The 17,615-nt window shown below is 37.7% G+C and overlaps 1 protein-coding gene across 6 annotated transcripts in view; it reads right to left on the reverse strand.

Annotated features, from left to right (window-relative positions):
- Positions 1 to 17,615, reverse strand: part of ATXN2 (ataxin 2) — a 100,864-nt gene that overhangs the window by 64,484 nt on the left and 18,765 nt on the right. For all 6 annotated transcript variants that reach the window (XM_053669823.1, XM_053669824.1, XM_037133448.2 and 3 more), the window contains exons 2-5: positions 11,183 to 11,219; positions 9,494 to 9,553; positions 8,920 to 8,991; positions 8,190 to 8,340 (exon numbers count right to left, since the gene is read on the reverse strand). In XM_053669823.1, the coding sequence (XP_053525798.1) occupies positions 8,190 to 8,340; positions 8,920 to 8,991; positions 9,494 to 9,553; positions 11,183 to 11,219 (320 nt within the window). The remainder of the gene's footprint in view (positions 1 to 8,189; positions 8,341 to 8,919; positions 8,992 to 9,493; positions 9,554 to 11,182; positions 11,220 to 17,615) is intronic.

The following is a 17,615-nucleotide window of genomic DNA, read 5'->3' on the forward strand; positions in this document are numbered from 1 at the left end:
GTCTACTACTACACCCCTAGCTCCAAGAATGTGCCTACTCAACTGCAAGCCTGTGGCCTGCCCACCCTACTAGAGTACAACCATAAAGAAATCTGAAACACGTTTAAATCCCTCAGAACCCAAGGTTTCCCAAGCCAGGTCATCTCCAGCTCCAGGATCTGACTCTTCCTAAATGGCTGCAATGGCACTCCTAATGTCCCACCCTTCAGAAGATATCCCTCTATTACTCACAGGACCTCGCCCTATCAGACCTACAGGGCAACCACAGGAGAACACAACAGTGCAATACTGGAATAAAATAATCTGTATAATATTATTTCACACTGCTCTCTAAACCACACATCCACATCTCAGCTATGCCTAATTACGACTTTTCTAAGGACTCCATTTGGAAAGCTATGCCACCAATTTCAATATTCCATTTTTCTTGATTTTTTTCACATGGTTTGGTGCCCCCAACTCTGAAAATGCCTAGAGCAGAGCTTCTTAACATGGAATATATGAACTCCCTAGGGAACTGTGATATCATGGAATTAAATGTAGGAGTCTGTATGTATGTTCTTTCTAAGGTGAAGGTATACAGTTTCACTAAATTCTCAAAAGGGACCCAAAATAGATTAACTCTTGAATTTCTCTGTACTATCCATAGTGACAAACACAGCAATGTACACACTCTACAGCTCAATAATATTTGCTGCTCGGCTATTTACATAAGACCACTTATAGCTTCCTCACTCTTCACATGAAGGCTCTAATTTCATTAATTTAAAAGACACTTATTTTACACCTGTACTATGTGCCAAAACACTGTATTAGCCTCCAAAGATTTTTTTTTAAAACGTAGCCACATACAAGGAGCTCCAAGTATAATGAGAAACAGTGAAACATCTAATTATAGTACAGGTTATCAGTAAATGATACGGCCATTATGGGGGATATATGTGCTAGCTGAAATTATGAGTGTATACAAGCAGCTGATATGGGGTGAGTGGAGGGCAAAGAAAAACACTGGGAACAGAAACACGTTAAGGGCAGTGTGACGGCAATAAAGCCCAAAAACAAAGTATTAAAGGAATGATTAATAAGATAAATGAGAAGAGCAGATTCTGAAGGAGGCAAATCAGCAATGTCAAATGCAGCAAAGATTGAGAAAGAGTACAAAAACATAAGCAATTAGAGGTTACTGGTAGCCTCAGAAGTTTCCAAGTTGTGAGTATAAAAGGCAGATTATAATGGCATGAGAAGTCCAGTAGAAAAGAGTTAAGAAGTCTGGTTAAGAAAGGAAGAAAGGCAGTATATCCACTAGAAGAATTCAAGATAAAAAGGGATCTTTTTAGGATGAGAGGGATTTGAATAAGTTTTCAGGCTAAAGGGAAAGAGTAAGTAGAGAAGAAGAGGTTAAGAGTTCAGAAACAGAAGTGATATAAAAGAGCAAGAACCTAAAAATGGCAAAATGAACAGAGTCCAGGGCATGATGGAGAAGGTGAGATTAAACAGGAAGTGAGACATTCCCTCTACATGAAATTACACAGTATCAGACTACAGTCAAAGCATGAGTTTAGAGACAAAGTACATATTCTGTGTTATTTCATCAAAACCAGTATGGTATGTACTTTTGGATCAGACCTAACAGCCCAAATGCAGTGGGGAAAATGATCCAGGACTAGAACGGGCAAACTTTTTCTATAAAGTGCCAGCTATTAAGTGCTTTTTGGCTTTGTAAGCCATATACTCTCTATTTCAACTACTCAACTGCATCACTGTAGCATGAAAGTAGCCACAGATGATGCATAAAGAAATGGCATAATTGTGTTACAATAAAACCTTGTTTACTGATGAGTGGATTTGGCCCACAGCCCTTAAGCTTACTGACTCCTGTTCTTTAGACTGAGAACACTACAATAGAAATAAAGCAGTAGAAAGAATAAGAAAGAATAAAATAAAAAGCCACAGAACTGAAAACATAATTGAGTTGAAGTATTAAATCAAAGAGCAACAAATGAACAAGGAGCAATAATGGGAACAGCAGAAACAGGATGAGGGAGAAAAGCAGGTGAGAAAGAGACAAGAAACCAAGTAAAAAGCAAGTTGAAATGATATGCCAATTGCTTGAAAAGAATATTTTTTAAAAAAGAAGAGAAAATAATGAAAATATTCCAGATCTGTTACAATTCAAAAAAAAAGGATAATATGCTAATTATGTGTGTACAAAAGGAACCCACAGCTTACAAGATGTAAAACTATTTTCATTTTGCCCATAAATCAAACTGGTACATGTATGTGTAACATTCAAGAAAGCAAATGAAAGTTATTTACCATATCATAACAAAATTATAAATTATTTCTAGGACTCTTATTCATTTGCATTTTTGTATATAAATATGACAAGTTTTAAAATTTATTGAAATCAATGAAGCTAGCTAGCATTAAGAACTTAAAAGCCACATTGATTTTACTAACTTTAAAAAGTTTCTCCAAAAATAAAGCCAAAGACTAAAAAAAGAAAAGAATCTCAACCCATATAAAAATCTGAATTTTATACTACGTTGAAAATTTTGGTTTTACTCTATTTGTAGGGAAATCCTTTAAGGTAAACACAGATTTATTGACACAACTCAGCTCAACAAGACATAAGACCCTCTCTAATTTGTCACTATAGCATAACATTTAAGAACAAGAGAACACTGGGTTTGTGTCTTCATTTTTACCAACGTACTTAAAACTATTACTCAGTTTCCTTTTCTACAACATATGAATAATGATCATACTCACTTTCAGAAAGAAATTGTAATGAGCCGGCCACGATGGGGGCATAGGTGGAAATACTGTGCCTCCTCACACAACCAAACTTAAGGACAACAAAGATTTAAAAACAAAAACACAATCAGAACAGACAAAAAATTGAACTATACCCGAAGTCGGACAACAACGAGCCATTCATCCAGACCGGTAAGAGAGGCAGAATCGGCGGCCAGCACAGGCCAGCACAGAGGGGTCTCGGCAGGAAAAAGCGGTGGTTGGCAGACCCGGGCGTGGGGAGGAATCAAGCAGACCCAGTAAAACGCACAAGGCAGCTGGCAGACCTCTGACACACATTCACATGCAGATAAACCAGGCAAAAAATGGGCAGTGAGACAGACTGCACAACCCAGGGCCCCAGCACCAGGAAAATAAAGCCTAAAAGCACCAATTTAAAAAACTTGTGCGGGCCCTGGCTGGTGTAGCTCACTGGATTGAGCACGGGCCTGGGAACCATGCAACCATGGTTCGATTCCCAGTCAGGGCACATGCCTGGGTTGCAGGCCAGTTCCCATCAGGGGACTCAGAAGAGGCAACCATACATTGACATTTCTCTGCCTCTCTCCTTCCCTTCTCTTCTAAAGATAAATAAATATTAAAAAAAAAAAAAAAACAAAAAACCTTGTGGGGGTTGAGGTACTGGGAGAGAGTCCCATCTCCCAGCCTCAGAGGAGACCTCGTTGGAGAGACCCCACAGGGTCCTAGAATGGACATAAGCCCACACACCCGGGAACCAGTACCAGAAGGGCCCAATTTGCTTGTGGCAGAAGGGACTGAAATGAGCAGAGCAAGCACCATTGTTCTCTCTCTGACCCTGCCCCCAAGTACAGCGTCACAACCCAGCTACTGGGTTGCCCCACTGCCCTGATGAACACTTCAGGCTCCACCTCTCATATGTAACAGGTGCAACCAGACCCCAAAAAATAAATAAATAAAATAAAAATAAAAATAAAAATAAAATAGGCTCAAATGGAAGAAGAGATCAAAGACCCAGAACCAATACAGCTAAGCAACCAAGAGATAGCCAACCTATCACATGCACAGTTGAAAGCACTGGTGATCAGGACGCTCACCAGTTGACTTTGGTCGCAAATTAGATGAAAAAAATGAAGGCTACACTAAGTGAAATGAAGCAAAATGCACAGGGAACCAATAGTGATGGGAAGAAAACTGGAACTCAAATCAAGAGAGTGGACCAGAAGGAAGAAAAAAATGACCAAACAGAAAAATATGAAGAAACAAGAATTCAAAAAAAATGAGGAGAGGCTTAGGAACCTCCAGGACATCTTTAAATGCTCCAACATCTGAATTATAGGGGTACCAGAAAGGGAAGAAGAAGAGGAAGAGCAACAAGTGAAAAACTTATTTGAACAAATAATAAAGGAGAACTTCCCAAATCTGACAAAGGAAATGGAGAACTTCCCAAATCTGACAAAGGAAATAGACTTTCAGAAAATCCAGGAAGCTCAGAGAGTCCCAAAGAAGTTGGACCTAAGAAGGAACACACCAAAGCACATCATCATTACATTAGCCAAGATTAAAATGAAGGAGAGAATTCTAGAGGCAGCAAGAGATAAGGGGACAGTCACCTACAAAGGAGTTCCCATCAGACTGTCAGCAGATTTCTCAAAAGAGACCTTAACAGGCAAGAAGGGGCTGGAAAGAAGTATTCCAAGTCATGAAAGGTAAGAACCTACATCCAAGAGTGCTCTATCTAGCAAAGCTTTCATTTAGAATGGAAGGGCAGATAAAGTGCTTCTCAGATAATGGCAAGTTCAAGGAGTTCATCATCACCAAGACCTTATTATATGAAATGTTAAAGGGACTTGCCTAAGAAAAAGAAGATAAAAATATGAACAGTGAAAGGATAGCAAACTCACAGTTATTAACAACCGCACCTAAAACAAAAGCAAACTAAGGGGACAGCTAGATGAGGAGCGGAGCCACAGAAATGCAGATCACATGGAGGGTTAGCAACAGGGGAGTGGGAGGAGGAGAAGGGGGGAGAAGGTACAGAAAATAAGTAGCATAGATGGTGGGGAGAAAATAGACAGGGGGCAGGGCAGGAGTAGTTCGGGAAATGTAGAAACTAAAGAACTTATGACACAAGGACATGAACTAAAGGAGGGAAATGTGGGGGGAGGGATGTGCAGCGTGGAGGGGAATGAAGAGGGGAAATGGGATGACTGTAATGGCATAAGCAATAAAATATATTAAAAAAAGAAGTTGTAATGACTAAAATGAAACCAACGCACACAAAACACACAGCAGGGAGTCTGACACTCAGATTATGCACTCAGAATTCAGTTATTATCAACCTTAAGAACTAGACATCGCTATGACAAAGAAAATTAAGAGAAAAGCTCAGAAAGAAAAGAGTGTCTTCCTTCTCACTTACCTCTATAAATCCTTAAAAAAATTTAAAATAAAACCTCAATCTACTTAAAATGCAGAGAAGTACAATCAAACTAACACCAGCAGACTATTCAAGATAATTTCCAATTCTGAGAATAAATGACACCTATCTGTGAGGCAGGGAAGTAAAGTACCAATCCTCAAGACACACAGAAAAGAGCCATTTCTAGAATCTTACATGAAACCAGTGGTTCACATTCCTGACTGCACCTCAGGAACACACGCCCAGAGCCTCTGTGAGGTTAATTATAATTAAGTCAGAACCTCTAAAAACAAGTACTAGACATCTTAAGAAAGTCCATGGATAACTAAAATATGAATCCAGAATTAAGAATCAATGGTTAGCCCTGGCTGGTGTCGTCCAGTGGATTGAGCACAGGCCTGTAAAGAGCAAAGGGTCGCCGGTTCAATTCCCAGGCACGGTACATGCCTGGGTTGCAGGCCAGGTCTCCAGTAGGGGACCCAGTGGGGCAACCACGTGATGATGTTTCTCTCCCTCTTTCTCCTTCCTGTCCCCTCTGTCTAAAAATAAATAAATAAATCTTTTTAGAAAAGAATCAATGGATAAACCCAACCTTCCTTTACTCAAAGGGACTAGAAATCTGAGTCTTTAACACAAAATAAAAGGAGTACTAAATTCCGTGATTTCTATTTTTTATAATTAATGAACCACGCCAACTAATACTCTAAAAAAGTTTTCTCTATACCGACATTATCTCCATCATAATATATTTTTCTTTTTACATGTTTAAAGATTTTCTTTTTTTAATTACATCTTATTTATTATGCTATTACAGCTGTCCTGATTTTTCTCCTTCGGCCCCCCTCCACCCAGTACCCCTCACTCCCTCATGAGGTTTTTTTGTGTGTGTGGGTTCTTTAAGAGGAATAGCTTGGGGCTCCAGCTTGTGTTTCTTCCATCAACACAATCCATGCTGATTTTTGCAGCCAAAAGTTGTGGGGACTTATGTTCCTGGCACTGGAACCCTGGGCTGGGGGTCCTGGTGTGGACCTGGGCCTCCTCAGTCCCAAGATATCCCTCCTGAATTTTTATCCACCACACGTGGATGTGGGACCAACCCGTTCTGTGTCTGCACCCCTCCTACCAGTCTGGATGGATGTGATTTTTTTAATTCCCTAGTTGTCAGACTTCCATTCAACTCGATTTCTGACAGTTTTGAGTGGTGGCTATTCTATATTTTAGCTGTAATTTTGATGTGGTTGTGTGAAGAGATGAGCCATGTCTGCCTGTGCAGCCATCTTAACCAGAAGTCCTGTAGTACTTTCATAGAAGGCAACTTCTGCCAGAATAGTGTTAAGAATCTGGTGTAAGAGACCAGACATCCTAAACATGTGACTTACTACTATTTTCAGGATACTGTGCAATGAAGACAAATGTATAATTCACTAAACCTCTACAGTCTTTAAATAAAACACCTAAAATTACTCCACTATTGTATGTCCTCATGAAGAAAACCATATAAAAATGAATCTATTCACTTAGTGAGTGTACTAAACATTGTCAAAGTTGTCACTCTGATCTGCATTTTCTTGCCCTTCTACAATAAACACAAATTACTTGAGTAATAAAAATAATAAAATAATAAACAAAATAAAAAATTTAAAGATGAATTTTGAAGAGGATCAAAGAATGGGATACTGTATCTCCAACTAACAGTTATGTTCCAAATTTAGGAAATGCCAATTCACTTTAAGAACAAAAAACAAAGCATATCATGAATGGCTGTTAGCTGAATGCCCTGGTACCCAACAGAACAGGGAACATTTTGTTGTTGTGGCCACTACATTTTTCAGAGTGCTATGTATAAAACTAAAATTTTATCTTCCCTTTGGCTTATGTTCCAAAGCCAAATTTTATATTTAAAACAGTGAAATACTTCAACGGTATAAGTATAAATTTATGTTTGAACCCCTACCCATAAACAAGATCAACTCCAAAGGCCACAAGTAAAAAAAAACTTGTTTCCTTGTATGGGCCACTGAAGGACTCTCAAAGAGTTGTGGATCAAAGACACAGACACACTGCAAAGCAGAGTCCCTAGCACTGCTAGCTTCTGAAAGGCAAGCTGACTATGGGTGAGAAACCTGTTAAGAGGTCCAAGAGAAAGGCTTTAACCTTTGGGTGGCTTGCAACTTCTAAATAACAGTGTAAAAAAAACAGCACAATAAAAACAATTGTAGTCATAAGCTGAATCATAAAAACGAACAACAATTAAGTTACAATTTGCAAGAGAAGTGACTATGTAATTTGACCAAAAGAAAAAAAAAATCAACTTACGAATTTTAGAACCAAGTTCAAAGTTGCCCAGAAGAGTCTTTCAATGTTCCTGAACCAACTCAGCACTGCAAAGTACACTCCCTACGTGAGTAACAGCAAGTCCTACATTTTCATCCTCAATGGATACTTAAAACATAGTAAATTTTTACCATAACTACATCATTGCTTTTATATTCTCAAAATGTAGTCCAACACTCTCTGAATGTTTTTTCTAATACACATGATCTACTTTACTATTTATCTTCATTAAATAATCATTTTCTAGCTACAGCTCTCTGCCTTTCTACCTTAGTCCTGTGCTCTCCATTTCTTTCCAGAACATTTATAGAACCATAAGCGTAATAAAACTATAAGCATTATAAAACTAAAAAATTAGAACAAATGGGACAAGAAATTTTTAGTTGCATAAAATCAGTAGCATTCTTAACCATAAAACTATAGAAAATCCTTTATGAACTATTTTTTAAATAAAATGCAAACTCTCATTATCCTACTAAAAGTACCATGAAATCTTCCACTCAACTTTTAAATATTTTCCAACAAAAATGCATTCAAGTTCCCATTTGTTTTAATCAGATTATTTTTAAAAGCCCGCATTTCTTTTTTAAAAAGCCTGTAGAGTCTGTTTGACCAAATCTTATAAACCATGAAGTATGTTTAGGAAATAAAAACTCACCTCTTCTTGCGTAAGTGGAATCCATATCTTTAAACTGTACCACAACAAAGTCTGAGCACTTGAACAAAATACTCTCCATTATTTCTTCACGTTTTGGCCCTGAACTGGATTCTGTACTTTTCTCATGTGCAGCATCGAGTACCAAATCACACTAAAATGAAAAACACAAGTAAATAAACATTTATAAAACCTGACAGGCATTCTTCAGCACATCAAAGTACTATTCTTACATACCTTTGGCAAAAATAATCTATCTCAAGAGAATTTATATCTTTTTCTCAGAAATACAATCTGTTATCCTTTCCATCATTCTAAAATCCTTTCACCTGAAAGCCGGTCTTTGCTACCATGGTATGTCTCAAGCACATTAACAGTAATAAAAAGGTAAACAAATGGAACAATCCAATCCCTCCCTCTTCTGGTCCACAATGCTTGCAAAGGTCAAAATATTTTCAGAAGCACCTAGAGCAAGAAGTCTTTTTGATTACACATACCATCTATAAAATAATCAGTATTTGAAACTGAAGAGCAAAATCATTCAAAGTGGTTTTAAGAAGTGCTTTAAAGGTAAAGCACTGAGCATGAGAATGTGGCAAACACACCCACCCCGTAACTACAGACTTGCTGAATCAGAAACTAAGTAGACACTGTCGGGAAACCACACAAACATATGGCAATTGATGATTCATGAGCTTTCATATTTAACAAAAAGGAAAAGAGTAAAAATTACCTTAGGACTGTATGTTTTAAAAACTCCTTCATATATACCTCCATTTTTCACTTGTACTTCACATTTGGATCCCTAAAAACATACAATGAATTTATCAAAGAAACAGTATGCTACTCAGTCATGGGGGGGGGGGTAACTGTTTTCAATTTACTTTTTATAGCTCATCAGGCTCCATTCAACACATCCAGTGTTCAGTTGACAGAGTATAAAAATTTTTAAACATCAATAATATACGGAATTCTCAAAATTCTTCAGAGTATGCTGCTTAGAATTTACAGTAGGAACTGAAATACTGAAGTTAAGCATTTCTAACTCCAAATTTATTAGGTGACAAGATAATGCACTAAAAAACTACCAATATTATTATGTACACAGCAGGTTTAACAAGAATACTTTTTATAATGAGAGTTACAATAATTTGAGTAGAATTCTTATCTTTTTTTCCTAAATTATCCTGACTAAATATTACCTAAAAAATGTTACATAGAGAATCATTCACCCACGTTTTATAACTTCATAAGATTACTTTCTTGCATTCCCAAGGCAGTTTCTCCCCAGTAATCTGGTAACTTACGACAACTGATGTAAGTATATGAACCATCCTCATATTTGCATAGATTCCATCAAAAGTTATCTGGAATATTAAGAAAAACATTATTAGCAATTGGTATTATCCTTGCATATATATTAAAATTAACATTTATTTTGTTACAAAATGTTTTTAGTTGGGTTCGTAATACCTTAAATGCATTAAAGAAAGATTTGGTTTACTATAGTCTTTTACTTCCTTAGAGAATAGAAGCTTAGATGTACAAAAGAAAAATCAGTCACACCAACCAACCATGTTTCAACTACACATAATACAAAAAGCAAAAGTGAATTTACGTATGTGAGGAAGGACAAGACCATAGGAACAGACTACACAGATCAATGGCTGGGGAGTAGGTTTCACTATAAAGTAGCATAGGGGATTTTGGGAGGTGATGGAACTGTTCTACTATCTTGATAATGATGATTGTTACGAAACTGTATGCACCAAAATTCAGAGACCTGTACACTGAAAGGACTGAGAATGTCTTACTAAATCAATAGGGCGTAGTTGAGGTCCTCCCTATAGAAGACCCTTGACTACATGCTCTTAGCACATATGAATCAAGGATAGTGCTATATGGATCAATCAGCCACACCACTCCTTATTACATACCACATTAAGTGTGTGTCCCCCGACTGTAAAAAAAGAAAATCAGTCCAAAAAAGACAGTCTCAAAAATTACTAGGCTTCTCATCTATCTTCTTCCATCATGTGGAATTTATACCTTCTCCCATTCATGCCCAATTTAATTTCACTGATAAAAAGTTCTGAAATTTAAAACCAAAAGGCACTAAGAGAGAAAGGTGAAAGGAATAAAAGATAGCACACTAATTCCAAGTCAAAAACCCAAATTGCTCTGCAAACTCCAGTTCTGGTGTTCCACTTACTTTTTAGGAGTTAGATCTACCGTCAGTCATTTATAAAAGAATGTATGACATCATTATACATGAAAAATATTATTTATACATAATTTCACCATTTATACAGTCATCGTCAAAAACCACATATATAGCTAATAATTTTATACCAAGCAATATTGATCTATTAAAGAAATCTGAGCCCTGGCCTGTGTAGTTCAGTTGGTTGAAGCATTGCCCCATAACTAAAGGGTTGAGGGTTTGATTCCCCATCAAGGCACATGCCTAGGTTGTAGGTTCAATCCTAAGTCAGGTGCATGAAATCCCCAGTCTGGGCACATATGGGGGGCAACCGAACGATGCTTCTCTCTTGCATCGATGTTTCTTTCTCTCCCTCTCTCTCTAAAAGCAATGGGAAAAAAAAAGTCCTCAAGTGAGGGTTTTAAAAAAAATTATGTATATACACATATCTAATTAGCTACCTACAGGCTCTGGCAGAAGTAACACTATTGAGTGTGGCTGGTAGGGTATGTGAATGTCTCGCACAAGATGGACAGCACTTTGAACATTTCACCTAAAATGTCGTATTGTATACTTGAGCGTGATATTGTTATGCTACAGAATTACATGCTTATAATTTTGTAATAAAAAAATTTTATGTAATAAAAAAGGGCTGTTATTTGTGCCGGTCACTCACTGTACATATGAGCTATAAGAGTGAAGAGAGGGGAGTTTTTTCCCTTGGCTACTGGTCTATGGTGTAGAAATCACATTTTAGTTATCAATTTTTCCAAACAACATGCAAGTTACTCACCGTAGACTGAGGCAGTCCCTTGTTATTGTTTCGACCTCTGAAAAGATTAAATATTATGTTTATTAAATTCAACAGGCTAAACAAGCTAAAAATATTTTCAAATTTAAAATATCTTATAATCCAGCCCTGGCTGGTGTAGCTCAGTGGATTGAGCATGGGCCTGCGAACCAGACAACCGCGGTTTGATTCCCAGTCAGGGCACATGCCAGGGTTGCAGGCAGGTTCCCTGCAGGCCAGTTCCCAGCAGGGGACGCACGAAAGGCAACCATACATTGATGTTTCTCTCCCTCTCTCCTTCCCTTCCCCTCTAAAGATAAATAAATAAAATCTTTAAAAAAAAAATCTTATAATCCATTCAAATAAAGCCCAGGTGCTCAATCTGAGGGGTGGGTTCATCTAATGGTGAGTGTAAAGGCCATCTAAGCACGGTACGGCTCTCTCCAAGCTTTCCTGGCTCAGAGGCCCAGAACAAGTATGGGTCATGAAAGGGAGGAAGGAGGAAAGAAAGTGAATGTTATCAACCTAAAATAAATGAAATAAAAATAAGAATAGACCACTGGCAGAACCAATACTAAATATAATAATCTTTACTCCAAAAGCAACCAATCACTGTTATAAAAAGCTACTCAGGAGCAAAACAGATTCTATTCCTGATGTGCCTGACATCAACTCACCTCCCATACTTCTCCCTCACCTCTAAAAATAGGCACTGTGTTTACAACTGCAGGAAAACATCTGAAAATAAGTTAAATTATTGAAAGTACTTTCACTTCGAAATAATAAATGCCTCTGTCAGAATCTATGTAACAAGCATCTTTCCCCTGCCTCCCAAACAATGCAGTACACCCACAAAGCTGGCTATCAAGTAGTTTCCAGTAATACGAACTCATTTTCATATTAATTTAATTAGAGAACATAATACACCCTAAGGCTTGTTCCATTAGGAAAGATTAGGCCCCTTATAAAATGAAAAAAAATTAATAAAATGAAATGTTATATTCCTCATAAACATTAGTTACTCTGGAATAACAGAACTGGAATCTCATTTTGATAAAATTACAACTCTCAAATTAAGCCACAGACTTAAAACATTCAAAGAGAAGCACAATGCAGGTCCAAAAAGTCTAGCAGGACAAGTGGTGCCCATCCCAGGAAAGTCGCACTGATCTACCGCACTCCGGGGCCAGGGCTGACTGTGATGTAGTCTCTTCTCCAGCTCTGTCACCTTCTCTCATCTAGAAAATAATGTCTTGAACCAAATCACCTGAGATTCCTTCCACTACTAACATTCTGATTCTGTAACTCTTTGCCTCACACATAGCATAGACAGAGAAATTCCTAAAGTCTAAAGAATATGACTGATAATGTATTGTTTATAGAACTGACTACAAACCAGACACTACAGAAATACATCAGACCTCTCACCTTTATGTTACATACAGGGGAGGAAACCAAACCTTAGCAATTAATTAAACATCCTGACCAAAGCCGCCCAGCTCATGAGCAGCAGAGCAGTACTTGAACCAGGTGTTCCAAAGTCTAGACTTTTTATTTCTAAGTTATGCTGCCTCTCTAAAATTGCATCACAGGTAATAAGCTAATCTCACAATTTAGCCTAATAAAATTTGTACATTTTTTCAAACATTATTTAATGTACCAGTTTTTTCTATTTATTGTAGTCTGTAGCCAAAGGGTAGAAAATGGCTAAATCTTGCTTAAAAGGATTATCTTTAGTGATTGCTGAGATCCACAGGTAAAAGACTTAAGCAAATGGCACCAATTAAATGCTCTTAAAACCCTGTGGCATCCCCACAAAGCTATTTTAGAGTTTAAAACATAAAATTCTTTTATAATAGTCACACTATTTTTTCATTGATTGTACACTTATGTATTTGACTTACAAGAGCACCAATTGTTTTGACAATCCAATTTACTTAGAATAAATAGTTCGACAGGGAAAATAGTCACCATGGTATAAAGTGGTACAGTGTGGCAACTGCTGGCTTCCCTTGATATACCAGGTGGTTGGACCCCCACGGGGTATGTTAGCCTATCACAGCAGTATTCTCTGAAATTGCTATGATAAAATCCCCAATGCATTCTTGTTTTTCTCTTTCTGGATCCACTTAGGATATGCCTTACTTTTGTTTTTTCTTTAGTATTTTGAAACAAAGCATATTAACATTTCATACAGTAACAAAAATGAACATTAAAGAAAAGCCAAGATCACATTCTAGTCCTAAATATACTTATGATTAGATTGATTAGATTTAACAAAACTATATTCAGGATTCTCAGTTTCCAATAGTCATTAAATGAAGTTTAAGTGTTATTCAAAATGCCAAATTAACACCAAGAAATTTACAAAAATAGTAAGTTTATACTGCTTCAACATAAGGCAGGAGGGAGAAAATTGATGGGGTTAAAAATGAAATAAGATGGCATGAATTTGAAACTGTTGAAGATAGGTGACAATTTCTCTTACTCAAAAAAAAGTGCCTTCTGATGTGCTGCAGTCAGAGCCTAGATTTAATCAAGTTTGGAAATCTACCAGTTTACAGGAAACATGGGCAAAATGTTAACTGTATCATGAAGTTATGAATCAGTTAAATCCAAAATGTGGTAAATTCAAACTAACACATGACAGTTTCTTCAACATAGAAATGACATGAGAAGGAAAAAAGTATGAAGAGAGGAGTAATTATTATAAACTTCAAGTCACACAAAAGCCCAGTGGCTTCCCAATTTCAAAAACTTATTACAAAGCTACAGTAATTAACAATGTGGTACTGGCATAATGAGACATAAAAACCAATGGAGCCCTGGCTGGTGTGCCTCAGTGGGCTGAACGCCAGCCTGTGAACCAAAGGGTTGCCAGCTCCATTCCGGGGTTGTGGGCTAAGCCCCTAGTGGGGGACGCATGAGAGGCAACCACACATTGATGTTTCTCTCCCTCTCTTTCTCCCTCCCTTCCCCTCTCTAAAAATAAAATAAATAAAATCCTTTACAAAAAAAAGGAAAAAAATAGCCCAGAAATAAATTCTTTTTAAAAAAGTCTTTTTAAAAAAAGAACGGGAAAGAAACATGGATCAGTTGCCCCTTGCATACTCCCAACTGGGGACCCAGCCCACAACCCAGGCATGTGCCCTGACAGAGAATCGAGCTGGCAACCTTTTGGTTTGCAGGCCGGCACTCGATTGAACCTCACCAGCCAGGGCTAAATCCTCATGTTCATGGACAACTAATTTTTAACAAGAGGATTGAGAGCATTCAATGGGGAAAAGACATCTTTTCAAGAAACAATTCTGGAAAAAATGGATACCCACATGCAAAAAGATGATGCCAAACTGTTACCTTATATGATACACAAAATTAACTCAAAATGGATCAAAGACCCAAACTTAAGAGTTAAAACTATAGCACTCAGAAAAAACAGAGAGGAAAATCTCCACAACCTTAAACTTAGCAATGATTTCTTAATTGTGATACCAAAAGCATAGGCAACGTAAACAAAATAAGAATGTTATCAAAATGTAGAACTTTTGTGCAAAGGGTGCTATCAGAGTGAAAAGACAACATGCAGAATATTTGCATATCATGTATCTGGCAAGAGGGTAACTACCCAGAATACGTGAAGAACTTCAACAACTAAACAACAACAAAAAATACAATCTAATTCACAAATGGGCAAGACTTCAATAGGCATTTCTCCAAAGAAATAATGCAGTTTGCCTAAAAGCACACGAAAATATGCTCAACACCACTAGTCACTAGAAAATGTAAATCAAAAACATAGTGAGCTACCACTTCAGCCCTAAGATAGCTAGTATTAAAAATAAATAAATAAACAGCATGCTGGCAAAAATATGGTGCAACTAACTGGAACCCTCCTTGTGCATTGCTTATGGAAATGTAAAATGGTGCAACTGCTGTGGAAAACAGTATGGCAGTTCTCAAAAAACTAAACACAGAATTACCATACGATCCAGCAATTTCAAACACATACCCAAAGTAACTGAAAGTAAGGATCTGAACAGATATTTGTACACCAATATTCACAGCAACGCTATTTACAATAACCAATGTGTGTGTGTGTGGGGAAACCCTGAATGTCAATCAATGAATAAACAATGTGGTACATCCATACAATAAAGTATTAGTCAGCCTTAAAAACAACTGAAGTCCCGATATATGCTACAGCACAGATGAACCGTGAAGAAACACTAAGTGAAATAAGCCACACACAAAAGGACAAGTGTTGTATGGTTCTACTCGAGATGTAAGTAGAATTCAGAGATGAGAGAGTAGCATGGTAAATGCCAGGGGCTAGGGAATGGTTAAAATAGGAAGCAAGCAATTGCTTAATGGGTACAGGAACTTTATAGAAGTGGTGGTAGCACAATAATGTGAATGTACTTAATGCCACTAAACTACTTTTTAAAATGGTTATACCACTTAGACATAAAAATAGATGAAACACTGCCATTTGCAACTACATGGATGTATCTTGAGAGTATTATGATAAGTGAAATAAGTCAGATGGAATGACAAAAACTATGATTTCTCTCAGCTATGGGATATAAAACAGAAAGTAACAAACAAAACAAGCAAGTAAAATAAACCTCAGACAGCCAACAGAATGGTGTTATCTGGGAAGGGAGTCGAATATAAGGTGAAGGAAGGAGACTAGACTTGGGTGTCGAGCACAGACTAGAGTATACAGACGCTGTATTTATTATAAATTGCACACCTGAAATTTATATAATGTTATTAGCCAATGTTATTCCTCCAATAAATTTAATAAAAACAGATTCTAAAAAACTGGTTAAAATGGTAACTTGCATGTTATATGTATTTTACCACAATTAAAACAAAACAGGAGGGTGGGGGGAGGTGAAGGAGGGTATAGGAGGGTATAGGAGGGATGAATGGTGATGGAAGGAAACGTGACTTAGGGTGGTGAACACACAATACAGTGTACAGATGATGTGTTGTAGAACTGTGTACCTGAAACCTGGGCAATTTTGTTCACTAGTGTAACCCGAATTAATTACAAACAACAACCACCACCTCAGGCTCTCTTCCCAAAGTAACTTCATTTGCAACTGTGTGTAGGTAAGTTCATGCCTACGCGTGCTCCAAAACCAGTAGACGTTGCCCTGGCCAGGTGGCTCAGTTGGAGTGTCATCCATATACCAAAAGGTCACAGGTTCGATTCTGGGTTAGGGCACATACTTAGGTTGCAGGGGTTCAATCCTGAGTCAGGGTGTGCACAGGAGGCAACCAATCTGTTTCTCACACAGAAGTCTGTTTGTTTCTTTCCTTCTCCCCCCCCCACCTTCCTCTCTAAAATCAATAAACATATCCTCAGGTGAGGCTTAAAGAAATAAAACAGTGGAGGCTGTAGTCAAAGGCAACTGGTACATTATTAGTAGAATTATCAGAGATACAGGCTTACCTGGATAAAAAATAAGATCCAACTATACATGGTCTATAAAAAAAGATACTTTAGATTCAAAGATATGAGTACTGAATCTGGCACAACTAACACCCCTTTTTTATTACGAAATCATAAGCATGTAAATCTATAATATAATAATATCACACACAAGCACACCATATGACATTTTAGGTGAAATGTTCTAATTAAAACTATGAATTACTACACCCATATTATTATCCTACCAACCGAACTCAAGCAGACATTACTTCTGCTGGACCCTGTAGATTGAAAATACAAGGATAGAAAAAGACATATCATGCAAAAAGCACATACAGGATCACTGGAGTGGCTGTACTAGTATCAGACAAAACAGACTTTAAACCAATGTTCCCTGGCTGGGTAGCTCAGTTGGTTAGAACGTCATCCCAATATGCTAAGGTTCCAAGTTTGATCTCTGGTCAGGGCAACCAATGAATGCATAACTAAGTGGAACAACAAACTGATATTTCTCTCTAGAAATCAATGTAAAACTCTGGCTGGTGTGGCTCAGTAGGCTGAGTGACAGCTGGCAAACTGAAGGGTCGCAGGTTTGATTCCCAGTCAAGGCATATGCCTGGGTTGTGGGCCAGGTCCCCAGTAAGGGGCATGCAAGAAGCAACTGATAGAAGTATCTCTCACACATGAATGTTTCTCTCCCTTTCTCCATCCCTTCTCCTCTCTCTAAAAATAAATAAAATCTTTTTAAAAAAGCAATGAAAAAATGTTCAGAGATAAAAGGGGATATTTTATAATAAAAAGACTGACCCATCCGGAAGAAGAGGCATTCCACCTGGACTCTGTACTTTCTCACAGGTCCTGGGCTGTGAAGGGTAAGCTTTTCAGAGATACCGTGTGTGCCACCAGGAGCCAGAACCGCATACTCCTTCACCTGGAGAACTCACCTCATGCTCCATCTCCTCTCATCACACTACAGACCTGACAGCTGAATTC

This window comes from Artibeus jamaicensis, unplaced genomic scaffold, assembly GCF_021234435.1.
Source record: "Artibeus jamaicensis isolate MK-2021 breed Jamaican fruit bat unplaced genomic scaffold, CSHL_Jam_final contig_525, whole genome shotgun sequence".
Lineage (NCBI taxonomy): Eukaryota > Metazoa > Chordata > Mammalia > Chiroptera > Phyllostomidae > Artibeus > Artibeus jamaicensis.